Source organism: Puntigrus tetrazona, chromosome 20, assembly GCF_018831695.1.
Source record: "Puntigrus tetrazona isolate hp1 chromosome 20, ASM1883169v1, whole genome shotgun sequence".
Classification (NCBI taxonomy): domain Eukaryota; kingdom Metazoa; phylum Chordata; class Actinopteri; order Cypriniformes; family Cyprinidae; genus Puntigrus; species Puntigrus tetrazona.
The window spans coordinates 21211781-21227668 of record NC_056718.1 but is presented as its reverse complement, the minus strand read 5'-3'; the positions used below and the strand labels follow the sequence as shown (position 1 = coordinate 21227668).

The 15888-nt window shown below is 34.6% G+C and overlaps 1 protein-coding gene across 6 annotated transcripts in view; it reads right to left on the bottom strand.

Moving 5' to 3' along the window:
* LOC122324614 (protein eva-1 homolog A) overlaps positions 1-15888 on the bottom strand; it is a 38821-nt gene that overhangs the window by 14477 nt on the left and 8456 nt on the right. For 2 of the 6 annotated variants that reach the window (XM_043219161.1, XM_043219160.1), the window contains exons 2-5: positions 13866-14083; positions 11604-11727; positions 10566-10718; positions 4393-4536 (exon numbers count right to left, since the gene is read on the bottom strand). In XM_043219161.1, the coding sequence (XP_043075096.1) occupies positions 4393-4536; positions 10566-10718; positions 11604-11727; positions 13866-14083 (639 nt within the window). Of the gene's footprint in view, positions 1-486; positions 744-4392; positions 4537-10565; positions 10719-11603; positions 11728-13865; positions 14084-15888 lie in introns of those variants that run through there. The other 4 variants (XM_043219162.1, XM_043219163.1, XM_043219164.1 and 1 more) reach the window with 4 other exon arrangements.

Below are 15888 nucleotides of genomic sequence, written 5' to 3'. Positions count from 1 at the left end.
GTGATGCAAAGCTGACTCCAGTATTCACTGTCACATGATACTTCAGAAATAATTCTAATATACTGATTTGAAAGTGCTGCTTCATATGTATATATATATATAGCAGTACCAGTAAGTTTTTTAAGGGGGTATGGCTTAGTCATGTAACTGGCTTTACAAAACAATACAAGCCAAATAACTGTGCATCAAAGTAATGTTTACTAAAGCAAAATAAACATGTGCATGTGTCATGGCTATAATGTTAGAATATGTTGCTATGTGGTTGCTAGGTGTTTGTTTACATAAGAGTTGACAATCATCACTCAAGTCTATCGTAAGACCAGTATAGTCACTAAAACACAATGACTCACTTTACAAAGTTTGTTCAATTTCTTCTATAAATAATAGCACTAGTGATGCTTTAGTGAGCATGTGCACATTCCAGTCCTCTCAAACTTTATAAAGAAAAATACACACACACTGTATAAAGATCAGAAGCTCACTTACAAACACATGACGCCAATCTGTTGCTCACACGGTTTTCTCTTTCTGCGTGTCCTCTGCTCAGCGTTGTCTACCTGTGCTCATGAGTGTTCAGAGACGCTCGAGCCGTGAAACAAAACTCCACAAAACACTCCTCAAGAGTCTCATGTGACCTCCTGCCTTTCTTTCTCCAGCTCGTGTCTCCTGATTCACGGCGAAAGAGCACCTCTGAGCACCTCCGTGAACATGGACACACACACACACACACACACAGGCAGAGAGAGGGGCAGGAGTTGCGCTGAAGGGGGCGTGTAGGTTTGAGTCAGTGTGTGTGAGACAAAGCCAGACAAAAAGAAACAGGAAGTGACATTAGAGATTCATTCAGAGGAGATTGTGGCTTTGGATCTTTGATCTCTCTCTCTCTCTCTCTCTCTCTCTCTCTCTCTCTAACGCTGACTTTACTTTGACTTCAATCCAAAAAGGAAAAACTCACAATTAAAGAGACAAGTTCACCTAAAAATGAAAAGTCTGTCACCATTAACTCAACTTTCTTTTCATGCGGAGAACACAAAAGTAAGTTGCAGTGTATGCTGACAGAAGCGTTTATGGTGCAAAAAGCACCATAAAACAAGAACAAAAGTCATCCATACAATTTGTGCACTATATTTCAAGTCAATGGTAGCTTTTTCTGCGTTAATATGGCAGCTTTAAGCAAGAAACAGACAAATATTGAACTTCTGAACATCAGTTCTAGCTCTCTTTTTAAAGACTTAATGAGAGAACAGTGTTATGGTTAACTAAAAATAAATCCATATGAAAAAAAAGGTTCTTTAATTGAAATACAGCTGTAATTAAACTAAATATGAATGTTATATGAAAAATAGGACATTTTGGCTTGGCAATTTAATAAAATAAAATGTATAATAAAAGCTTAACAAATTAATTAGTTTAAAAAAAAATGGTAAAAGCACAAAATCAAACGATGAAACGATATGAAAAATCCCTGTAAAAAATAAACCAAATTACAAAATTGCTAAAACGTAAATTAAAATAAAAACCCAATTTTAAATTATATAATAGTAAATAATACTAAAATATCAATCTGAGCGATGCATTTGTGAACAAATCATTCGTCCGAGTGATGAATTGATTCTGAATTGTTTGAAGAGTTTATCTGACTGAATGAAGACTGTGTGAATAACTTAAACTTCAGTTTGTCCATCATAATATCTTCACCTGAAATACTCGTATGGATCACTTTTGTGATTTGCAAAAGTGACCAATGCTTTCTCCAAGCGTTCTTCATCTCATCTTCTTCACGATGGACCGGTTTTAAAGCAATAAAGGGTGTGGAAAAAGCTTCTAAATGACATCATGAATAGTTCAGACCCAAGAAAAACAATCAGGAGCGCCACACGAGAGTTGATCAGCACAGAAACATTCCCACAATCCTCCTGTGTGGCATTTGACACGCTCAGTGCTGGATTGAAGCCTGCTGGCCTCCTATTGGCTGCTCTGCAGCTATGCAGATGACCTCTGACCTCACCCGTACCCTGACTGACCCACTGAACGAGCTCCACTTCACATGTGTGAACACGCTGCCGGCGGATATCCCAGCATGCCGTGCTCTCTCCCAAACACTCCAGCACTATTTCAAACAGTGAATAAATCACTTTGGCTCCTCCAAGTGTCTTGTAACTTCCAAAACGATCAAACACAGAAAGTGAGGACTGAACTGAGCATGTGCAAACAGGGCTGGCACCGTACATTTGGATCGCAAAGCCAATCAAATTCACTGCCTTTTAAGGGCAATGGTATGCTGCAATAGACCAAAACACCTCCGCTCGCTCTCTGGGGTCACATGATCCGACTCGTTTCTGTCCATTTCTGCTGAGCTGAATGCTGTCAAGGGTTTTGAAGACATTAGTCATGCTCATTTAACTCAAAGTCTCTGTCAGTCATACTGATGGAGCCTCGAATATGAACCTCATAATCTCAAATCCATCCACATTTCATCACATTTCTTGGTTTTCGTGCTTTCTTTAGCAGTCCTCGTACACTTTTTGCTTTTATAACTACAAAATAAAATATACAATTTGTATTTTAGAAAATACCTTTTATGCATAAAATATAAATTATATTTCTTAACAACAACATAACAAAAATGTTATTATCAATGAATATTTATAATTGAATTAAATTAATGAATATTATGAATTTAGATATTTGTCATTTACAAGAAATTAGACAGGAAACAGGTCAAAAACTCATTCTTCATCAAATAAATTTATGTTTATATTATATATAAAATATAAATATTTACTGAAATAAAAATACTGTATGTGTCTGTATTTATTAATTTATAATAAATAGACACAGAACACACACATAGTATGTAAACAAAAAACCTTTATTTTAAATGCAATTAATGGTTTGACAGCACTAATATTATATATATATATATATATATATATATATATATATATATATATATATATATATATATATATATATATATATATTTATAAATGATTTATAATAATACTATATACACATAAAAAAATTGTATGATGGCTTTGTAAATAAAAACAAAATTGTAATGATTTATTTAATGGCTAAAATAAAAACATTTCATTGATATATTAATTATTATGAATAGATATTATATACATAAATTATTATTTTTTTTTACTTTTTATATTTATAACTTATTTTGAGCTTTGACTCCTCGAGGGAGTTTTGGTGTTTCATCAGATTTCTGGCACAGGAAATAGTTAGAGTACAAGGAAAGTTTCAGTTGAGCGTGACTGACATTCAATCACCTAGAAAACCTACATTTAATCTTACATAAAAGCTACATTCATCTGATTTGAAGCATAAACACATGCACACTCAGGCGCACAGGAAGCCGGGAAACTTGTTTTTTATCTCCTAACCGCCGAAAAACTAGATGATCACAAACTCTCACACATAACACACATGAGTCTGGTTTACATCTGAAATCACAGCCCAGTTGATATCTGCTCTTGAACAAACACGCCGCACAACCACGACAGCAGCAATAACAATTTGTGAGAGAACAGAACATGACTCTTTATAGTCTGCAACATGTATTTGAACAGACAGATGAACGGCTCTGATGTCTGGCCTGGCCTGGTCTGACAGGAACCAGATTACAGTCGAAAAAAAGCATCAACACACACCGCATGACTGCATCTCATCATACTCACACACTGTGATCTCAACAAACCTCTAGCTCTATGTGAGAAACTAGATTTTACAGGTTTTAACTGATTTCTAATAATAAACACATACAAGAGAAATCACGGACAGTCCAGCTGTGAAGAATCACTGCCCTCTAGTGTTCAAATACAATGTCTCACAGCTGCTTCACTGTAATTACATAAATTCATATTCAAGCGCTTAACACAAGATTTGATAATAGTTTGTGTTTCGGTCATTTTAAATGCACTATAGATCAATTTAAAGCTACAATGCTTGGCTTTTAATGCACTAAAATTCTAAATGACTTTTTAAAAATTATTTAGGCCACGTTACAAAAAAATAGTAAAAGCTGTCAAATATTTCTCATTAAACAGAAAACAGGCAAAAAAGATCTCTTTCTCTCTCTCTCTCTAGGCATAAAATATATCATTAGAAGCAACATGTGAAAAGATTTAAAAATATTTAGAATTTAAAATATTTTTTTGGTAATTAATAAAAATACAATTTGTATAAATGTTTTGTAAACATTATATTAGAAAACGTATTTTTGTTCTAATGCCTATTAAACAATCAAAAGTATCTCCATCGCTTTATAATAGCAACTTTATGTTTTATTTTTAATAATGAGGGCTCAGACAGCGTGAGCCGTTGCTCAGTGCAGGAGTGAAAGTGTGTGAGGATGATGTGTTGAGTTGTGTAACTCACCGCAGGTGTGTATGACGCTGAGGTATTTGCGGGTGCCACGGTAACAAGGGTCACCAAACTCCTGTGTCGAGGCACGGACCACACAGGAGCGTTTCCCCTGGCAACGTGATGTCATCACCTGCAGAGCCACATCCGATGAGCAATCTGGAATCATACACGTCAGGTGAGATCTCAGCGCACACACACACACACACACACAATTATAATGACTGACAAAAAATATCAGCGCCTGCTTCATTTAGAAATCATCGCCTGTATGTTATCAACTGGAGAATTTGTCATTTCAAGACACAATGCTGCCAGCAAATTCTAGCTAAATATGAACCAGTGTTATTTAGTTAAAAAGCTATTGGTTCTGAAAATATAACTAAATATTTATATATATATATATATATATATATATATATATATATATATATATATATATATATATATATATATATATTCTAAAAAATGAAAAAGCACACAAAATTTGAAGAACAAATTAGTACAACTAAAATACTAGTTATTATAGTTTGAACTACTTTTCTGCTTTTCTATTCTATTAAATATTCATGTTAGATAACAAACTATTTAACCATAAAGAAAGTTACAAATATAAGTAAAATGAAATTACTTTTAAACGTAAAACTAAAATCAACTGAGAAAGTATAAAATAAGTGAAAAGTAAAAATAACAAATTAGAACTTTTTTTAAATAATCATCACAAAAAAACATCACAAAATGAAAAGTTAGTATGACTGTATATATTTTAGTCAAATGAATAAACACATCCAAAATAAAAGTTTTTGTTTACAATATATATTTGTATACTGTTTATATTTATTATGCATTTATGAAGATACACACATACAGAATATATTTACATGTATTTACATTCATATGAATTATATGATATATAAACATTAAATATATATATAAACAACATATTTAGCATGTGTGTGTTTATATAAGCATAATAAATATAAACAGCGCACACATATATATTATGTAAATAAAAAAATATATTTTGGATGCAATTAATTGCAATTAATTGTTTTACAGCACTAATATTGTTATACTTTTACTAATATGGCTATTACTATTTTCCATTTTAACTTTTCTTTAAGTTTTAGTCTTTATTTAGACATTTTGCAGTGTTTTTGTCATTTATATTCTTTTAATATGTTTTTAATTTTAATTTTCAGTTAATATTTAAATTGGTTGTTAGTTATTTCTTTACTTTTTTATTTTGCATCTTTATTTATTAACGAACCTTGCTTAGCTTCAGTTTACTATAATAAAGAGATAAATGAGATAAATTAATAAATGAAATGCTTCCCAAAAGTGTTTGAACTCTCTGAACATGTTTTACTCTCACACACACAGAACAATGAAGCCACACAGATGAACATCAAACAGAATGTGCAGACAGACGATACGAGACCTGTGTGTGTGTGTGTGTGTGTGTGTGTGTGTGTGTGTGTGTGTGTGTGTGTGTATGTGTTCATGTTTGGGCTTGTCGTCCGCCCGTCATTGTGTCTCTAACACTTGATTTGATGGATTCTGCGGGGGAAGATAAAACTCAGAACGGCAAAATGATCACATAAACACACAGCGTGTTCTCTTAAAACATACTCGACTTTAAAAATGCCCTATAATTATATCATTTAGCGAAAGTACTTCAAAGACTACGTCTGTTTTATCTTTGCTATGTTGCAATTTGAGTGCTGCTTTCCTTCTGAATTTGAAGCCTGACGGTCTGCAGGTTATGGCTTTGTCTTGTTCACACCACTTCATTTCCCACTGAACTAATCATGCTTTTATTTCAGGAAATTGCACAAAGTCAGCCAACCAGATTAGAGCTGGCAGGATGGAGAAGGTGTGTAATGTGAATCAGGCGGTCATTGAAGGATAAGACCAACAGACTGCTGGCTAGCATGTTCAGCAAAACGTGGAAAATATCATTAAAGGGCCCCTATTATTATTATGTACATATACTTTGCGCTTCAATTTTGTTGAATAAAATATTTTTGTAATAATAATTAAGAATTAAAATGAACTATTTTATTTAAAAGGTACTATTATTACTACTAGTACTATATTAATGCTTAATCTATAATGATGTGAGCAATTTTAAGTAAGACAAGATACTGAGAAAAATCAAAGCTCATCACCTAAAGAATCTCACTGGTGAAAATGTCCACTAGTTAGGGGTCAATAAAGAATCTGAATGGGTCAAAATTAGACCAGAACCAGTGACAGAGAAAACCCAGAGAGAGAGAGACAGAGAGAGAGAGAGAGAGAGAGAAGAGAGAGAGAGAGAGAGAGAGAGAGAGAGAGAGAGAGAGAGAGAGAGAGAGAGAGAGAGAGAGAGAGAGAGAGAGAGAGAGAGAGAGAGAGAGAGAGAGAGAGAGAGAGAGAGAGAGAGAGAGAGAGAGAGAGAGAGAGAGAGAGAGAGAGAGAGAGAGAGAGAGAGAGAGAGAGAGAGAGAGAGAGAGAGAGAGAGAGAGAGAGAGAGAGAGAGAGAGAGAGAGAGAGAGAGAGAGAGAGAGAGAGAGAGAGAGAGAGAGAGAGAGAGAGAGAGAGAGAGAGAGAGAGAGAGAGACAGAGAGAGAGAGACACAGAGAGACAGAGAGAGAGAGAGAGAGAGAGAGAGAGAGAGAGAGAGAGAGAGAGAGAGAGAGAGAGAGAGAGAGAGAGAGAGAGAGAGAGAGAGACAGAGAGAGAGACAGAGAGAGAGAGAGACATTTACAGATCCATTAACACTAAACACGAGTTCAGCTCGAAGCATCAGTCACTGAAGATCTGAGGAGCGGAGACACTCGTCACCTCACAACTAATGGCTGGAACAAATGTCAGAGGTCAAAGGTCACAGAGTTGGGTTAGTAAACAGAGAGCGGCTCACTGATAGAGATCTGATTTATGAACAGCATAACCAGCCGGTGCTGTCAAAGTTAAAGCTGAAGACACTATTTACTGGACAGCTGGGATACACCGCCTCTCTTATGACAGACCCGGTGTCATTAGAAACCGGGTCCCCCCTCGAAACAGGGTCCACTTACGACCTAAATAAATACATAAAGATATTAATATAAAAATATATGGCTTACAGTAGTGCATAATAGAACTAAATAGTGCATAATGAAACACAATGAACGTCACAATTAATAAATAAAAGTAATAATATCCTTTTTAAGTCAAAATTCGAAAATCATTCATTAGTTTTGTTTATAAAATAATGTTTTAAACACTTAATTGAAAACATAATTAACACAAAATATTTGTTAATATATGTAGAATAAGCACAATTTCCTGTATAAAATAAGTTATGAATCTAATCAGGTATCTGTATGTTATTACATAAGCAAATTAATTATCATTGTACTGTATTACAAAGTGATTTGAACCAATAGGATCTCATGGGGTCCCAATGGGGCCGGATTTTTGAGATATGATTTGTCACCACACCGGATCTAACGGTTCAGATCTAGCTCTGCTTGAGAGCGTCCAGAAACTGGATCCACGTGAGAGAAAAACCCCGGGTCACTTCCAGTCCTCCATCACAGACAAATCTGAGTTCACCGCTCTGGATGGGCTAAACGTGAGGCGTGGGAACTGTACAGAAACACATAGAGGACGCGAATGTGTGCTTCTGCGGGGTGTTTGCTTTCATTAAGCAGGGATGCGTTAAACTGAGCAAAAGTAAAAGCAAGGGCATTTATAATGTTACTAAAGATTTTTATTATTTTGAACTTCTTATTCATCAAAGAATCTTGTTTCTGCACAAGTATGAAGCAGCACAACTGTTTTCAAGACTGATAATAAATCAGAAATGTTTCTTGAGCGGTAAGTTAACATATTACAATGATTTCTGAAGGATTAATGATGCTGAAAATTTAACTTTGATCACAGGAATAAATGGCATTTTAAAACTTATCGAAATAGTAAACAGTTATTTAAGTGTAAAAATATTCACAATTTTTGATCAAATAAAAGCAGCCTTTAAAAAAAAATCATAATGCTGACCACAAACTTTTGAATAGCAGTTATACATAGATTGAGGTAGAGATATTAAATTCATAACATAATGGGTATATTTATTGTTATTTATTACTACTTTATATCTATATTTATTCTGTAAAAAAAATTATTAAAATTAAAGATTGAAGGAAATTTTAGGAAGAAAATATGAAAAAAATAGAAAAACGATTGATAATAATAGTCTTATTGTGTACACTGTTCTAAATACAAAAATATTCTGAAAGTAATTCTAGAGATAATGCACCAAAGATAAAACAAAGGCTGTGTGGAAGATGAAAAAATAATATACATATGATCAGAGCTCATGTTTCATATTTTAGTCAAGCTCTGATGTAAAACATAAGATCAGTTCCTGCTAAATATTCAGTTGTACTCAAATCAAATCAAATTTAGAAGACTCTCAGTCTGTACGTTCTGCCTGATTTAGTTTTAATGGATTTGATGACCTTTAACTCTCACAGATGGAGGTTCTTGTGCAGCTTCTGGTGAAACGCTCTCAGTGTTCAGGACGTCCAGAGAGAAAACAGACCCCATTAACCCCGTCATTGAGTCCGGTGTCAGAGTCATTAGTCAAGAGCTGCTTAAGAGGCTGGCGTTTTCTCTCGCCCACACACACACACATGCCCTCACACACATGCTCACACATGCTCACACATGCTCACACACACACACACACACACACACACACACACACACACACACACACACACACACACATATATATATATATATATATATATATATATATATATATATTTTATATATGTTTTTGTTTTAAGGTTGGTGCCAAATTCACTGTACTTAAACCAGTCTGTCTCTGCACACTGGGTAAAAATCTCAACCTCATTATCTACTAACAGAACACATTTACTGTAACACACCCACAAAAACAACACTAACCACATCACAAACACTGGGGAAAGATTCAACATGGAGCCAAACACCTCAGCTGTGTGGGTGTGCAGTGAATAGATATGAAAACACACATGCAAGCACACACACACACACACACACACACACACACACACACACACACACACACACACACACACACACACACAGCCTCCAGGAGTGTAAGAGGAGATGAGATTAGCTGCTACTCATCTCAAGACAAAAAGAGAGTGACGTTCTGACCGAATTTCCGCCCACACATCCCAGAAGTTTCCTTGAATTCAAGCATGTTCCTAGTGAAGCAAAACCCTTCGGATACACACACCCATGCCACAAAACAGCACGGCTTTCGGCTTTGATGCTGGAACAGTAATAATGAGACATATTCCACACACTGATATAAACACAAACATGTAGAAACAGGAGAAATGAAGCAGTGAAACCAAACACCTGACATGATGTGATGTCATTCACATTTACACAGGTGCTTTAGGATCTGTGTTTCTCTATGTGTGTGTGTGTGTGTGTGTGTGTGTGTGTGTGTGCATGTTAAAGACATTTGGGTATTTGTATGGCGTGATTTTACAAACGGGGCTTACCTTAAGCCAGGACTAGGCCTTTTACAAAAATGCCTTAGAAGAAAACATTACAGGTGGGCATCTTGACAAAGAACATTGACACCGACATATTTTAAGATCTCTCAGAGCAAGATATTTTCAGTTGAGACAACTCAAACGTGCATTTTCGTGGGACTAGCTTAAGCCATGTCTATGAAACTGGTGGTATAAGAGATTGGTAATATAGCCTATAAAGACAGAAAGTGATATATATATATATATATATATATATATAGTTGTAGAGCTGTCAAACGAAAAATCACAATCACTAAAAAACATAGTCACTATATGTTGTGTGTAACTTATATGTTTATACCTTTAAATATTCATATTTGTATATTTTACATTATATATAAATATCTAATATATAAACAACATTCTTCTTATATGTATATATAGATGTGTTGGTATTTATATTAATTTAATATTATATATATATATATATATATATATATATATATATATATATATATATATATATATATATATATATATATATATATACATATACTATGTAAAAAAAAAAAATCAAAATTGGATGAAAAAAAGACATTTAAAAGAAAGCTCACAAGGTCTTGACAGTGTAAAGTAGCATAATTGTCATTGTTTTACAGCTGAACCTGGTAAAGCCTGAGCTCTTACCGACAGACGGTGCCCTTCGGTGGTGTGGAGGACACTCCAGTGCTCCCTGCTGTGAGCGGCCAAACATGGCCGAATAAACCGCAATTTGCATCCCTGTCTTACAGCCCAACCGCAAACGTTCGCCTTCACACACCACTTTACTCTTATACTCACCTACAGAGGGAAAACAAACATTAGAAACTTATTAACTGACTGTTTATAGAAACTGACATTATAGAAACTGTATTTTTTATTTAAATTTTATTTTTGATCAAATACAATGAAAATGTTTGGATTCATTGAGCTCTTTTGTTGTTTTAGAACAAAGTCCCTTCTGCTTACCTAGACAACATTTCTTTGATCATAAATACATAAAAAGGCATACTATGCTGCAATTTAAAAATAAACGTTTTCTATTTTAATATATTTTAAAACACAATTTATTGCTGTAATGGCAAAGCTTATCTTAAAATATGTATTTATAATTATAATAATATTTCAAAATATTGCTATTTTTAGTGCATTTGTAATAAAATAAATGTATTCTTGGCTACCATAATTGTATCCTTTTTATATGCAAAACAGCTTGTAACAAAAAATAAATGGGGCTGTAATTTAGCACAAAACAAAATACAAAACTTTTAAAAACTGAAAAAAAAGCTTAATAATAAATGATCTTAAATATTTTTAAAATATCTAAAAAAAGTCCTATTAAAAACAACAACATTTTTATTTACTCTGCACAACAAAATGTAAAAAAATTCTTAAAAAAGCCCCCAAAAACATAATAGTATCTCAACGTTACTAAAACAACACTGGGCAGAACTTCCGAAAAGGAACATGTATTAACAAGAAGAGAATTAAAGTCTATTTTCATTTTAACTCGACTTTAAACTGAGCCTGTGTGTCGAGCTTTAACAGACATAATGACCCGTAACCCAAGTGCAGAACTTTATTTTCAGACCTGTATGAGAGGAAGAAGAGAAGCTCAGCTACCAGAACACAATAACCGGTGTGTATGTGTGTGTGTGTGTGTGTGTGTGTGTGTGAGAGACTCACTTGGCCTGCACTTGTACCGCACACTGAGGTATTTGCTGATGGTGGGACAGGGGTCCGTCCCGAACAAACGACTGTTGACAAGAACCTGACATCTCCGCCTGTCCTCACATTCATCCAGCATCTTCTGCAGAGAGACAGACCGATTCAGACAGACAGATCCAGACAGACAAAGACAGATATAGACAGACAGACATATCCAGACAGACAGATATATCCAAACAGAGAGACAAACATATTCAGATGGACACAAAGGCAGATCAAACAGACACACACAGAGACATTTCCAGACAGACATATTTAAACAGGCAGACACAGACAGATAGACAGACATATCCGGTAATAGAGACAGACAGACATATCTAGACAGAGAGACAAACAGACATATCTAGACAGACAAACACACAGACAGACAGACAGACAGACACATCCAGACAGACAAACACACACAGAGACAGACAGACAGACAGACATATCCAGACAGACAAACACACACACACACACACACAAAGACAGACATATCTAGACAGAGAGACAGACATATCCAGACAGACAAACACACAGACAGACAGACACACACACACACACACACACACACACACACACACACACACACACAGAGACAGACAGACAGACAGACAGACAGACAGACAGACAGACACACACACACACACACACACACACAGACAGACAGACAGACATATCCAGACAGACAAACACACACACACAGACAGACAGACAGAGACAAACAGACATATCTAGACAGAGAGACAGACATATCCAGACAGACAAACACACAGACAGACAGACAGACACACACACACACACACACACAGACAGACAGACAGACAGACATATCCAGACAGACAAACACACACACACAGACAGACAGACAGAGACAAACAGACATATCTAGACAGAGAGACAGACATATCCAGACAGACAAACACACAGACAGACAGACAGACACACACACACACACACAGAGACAGACAGACAGACAGACAGACAGACAGACATATCCAGACAGACAAACACACACACACAGGCAGACAGACAGACGCAGACAGACAGACATATCCAGACAAAGAGACAGACATACAGACATATCCAGACAGAGAGACAGAAAGACAGACAAACACAGACACAGACAGAGAACATGTTTTGATTTAGGTGCATGCATTCCATGGCCTTCATTTTCCCCTCAGTAGATTCCTTCCCTCCAGGCAGAAAAACACGCAGAATGTAATTGTACTCCAGCTCACAGTGCTGTACATGTGTGTGTTTATAGCGTGTGGTTTTAGCGAGCATGCAAGCGTAAATCACACGTGTGTGTGCTGTCAGAGACGCCAAAGTTCAAAAGAGCCACTGCCACGTAAATCAGATTCACACACACCTTCATCAGCTCTGTTTGCACACTGCTTAACACACTGAATGCACAAACCATAGAGATGAAATATATATAAAGTAGTTTCATGTTTCATAAGAAACCCTTTTACTTCTTTAATGTGATGTATTTTAGATGAAACGCAAAAATATGAAACGAAAACAAGGCAGAACATTTATTCATCTAGAATCAGTGTTGTTATGGTAATTAAAAACTATTTTCATTAAATAAAATGGAGCTAAAATTATTTTTATTTGATGAAAAACTTTAAAAACCTATATCAATATAAAAAAAGGTTGCCACTGAAATAAAATGAATGTACGTTTTACTTAAGTTACCAAAACTGAAATGAAAAATAAATTAAAGCAAAATATAATTATTTAAATAAATATTGCTAATTAAATGACAAAAGCACAATAAAGAAGCACAAAAAGAATATTCATTTTTACAAAATTGCAAAATTAAATAAATAAGAACTACAAATCTGCAAAACTAATTACAAAAACTTAAATGAAATAATAAATAAATTAAAAGTAAATTGAAATATTTAAAAATCATTAAATATTAAAACTATAGAACAAAATTACAAATTTTAAAAACTATAAATATAAATAAAATAAGATAAATAAAAATATTAAGAAAAAAAGACTACAAAAGCTATAGAAACTTACCATAAAAAACTAAAAATTAAAGCTAAAAGATAATCACACAACAAAAACATAACGTTATTAAAATGTAAAATAAAATGAATAAGAAAACTAAAATATAAAAAAAGAAATATTAATAATTAGTATAACAGTATATAAATGATAAAAATTAACATTGGAATCGACTGGATGGAAAGATTCAATTTCTCTATTTCTCAAATCAGTATTAACCTGCAGGGATGTGGACACATGACAGGAAGTGATGTCATGCACTGAGCGTGGTCCAGCACTGCTATAAGGGTTTGGGCACTGAGGTGAGTGGGCGGGGTCTGTTCTGCCGTAGAAAGCTGATTGGACGGTGATGGAGGTTCTGGCCGGGCAGCGAACTGTCAGGAATTCTCCGTCACACGCCTGTTCAGTGTAATTCCTCAGAACACGCGACAGATAACCTTCCACAGAGAGAAAAACACACATCCACAGACATCAACATCAAATTCTGAAGAAAACTGTCCATCAGTGAGATGTGTTGCTATGTGGTTGCTAAGGTGTGTATTAAATGATCTAATACGAGGTGAAAAAACAGCAGGGTTTATTGTTTGCTTTCACTTTCTGTTTATGCAGCTGTTTTTTGTCCTGACAGTTCAACTCCACAGCGGAAAGAGGAGATTCACACAGACACTTCCGTGCTGAGTGAGAGATGTCAGCACTGTTTGCCAAAGGAATAATGGAAACACACACACACACACACACACACACACACACACACACACACAAAACATTACATATTACCTCAAAACACACAGAACCAGCTCAGACCTGTGGGGATCGGACCACCAAACCCTCTAAAACACACACACACACACACACACTACTTAGCTATTAAAATGAGGGCATACTATAGACTTCTATATACAGTAGACTTCTATATTTGTATCAGGCCAAAACATTATTTGGGTGATTTATGAAGTAACTTAAGTGATTTAATTTCACCTATGAAGACACACACACACACACACACACACACACACACACACACACACACACACATATATATATATATATATATATATATATATATATATATATATATATATATATATATATATATAAATCAGTTTTAAAATGTTTTTTTCATCAGTTTTCAAATGTCTTTAGAAAATAAAAAAATAAAAAAACTAATTTTTTAGATTTTATGAATTATTTGTACAAAATTTTATTCTATTATTTGTTTTATGATTGAGGACAGATGTAGATAATTTACCTTTGTAGGTAAGTTTAATACATAAATATGAAAATTCAACTGTTCAAAAGTTTGGGGTCGGTATGTTTTTTTAAAAAATATTTTCTGCTCACCAAGGCTGCAATGACCCTTTACAATGACCCTTTTCTTATTTGAATATGTTTTAAAATGTAATTTATTCCTGTGATGCGCAGCTGAGTTTCCAGTTTTCAGTCTTCAGTGATCCTTCAGAAGTCATTCTAATATTCTGATTTGCTGCTGGGAGTTTACAGGTCACAATTCAAGATATAAATTCATAAATACAAGGTAAAACCTGAAATTATGTTGTTTTTTTTATATTAGTTTATATTATCACCTATTTATGGCAGCTTAATTCCAAAACAGAATAAAAAGAAAAAAAAGGTAGATAATAGATAATAAAAAAGGTAGATAATAAAGTAAAGATAATTTATTTCTCTTTCAATTCTGTTTATATCTCACAATTTTGTATGCAAAATCACAATAGAAACAGAATTGTAAGGATTAATTGAATCATCTATAACTCGCAATTCTAATTGCATCATGCGATGTCAGAGTGATAAAGTCCAATCCAATAAAATGAATCGTGTTCATCTCAAACATTATAAATGTGAGCTTAAGATGAAAAAGTGTTTTGAAAAGCACAATAAAAATGAATTGCATTACAACATTTAAAAAGGCAAATAAACACGAGCAGAGTGATGTTTAATGTTCTGCTGTTGTAATTGGCCTCGGATAAATGTCACACAAAGCTACTCAAACGCATTCATAACGAACGAATGAAGAATGAAATAATCGTGTAATACAGAAGGCCTGTTCTCCCTCTCATGAAAAGAATGCTGTACAATCCACCCGGGATTCCTCCGAGAGCTTTAGGCTTTCCGAACACAATCCCTCCTGCTATTGTTCTCGGACAGAAGCCAACATTCCAGCCGCTGACTGACGGCTCCTTTCACCAATCACAGCTCAAATCACTGACAACACCTGCGAGGGATC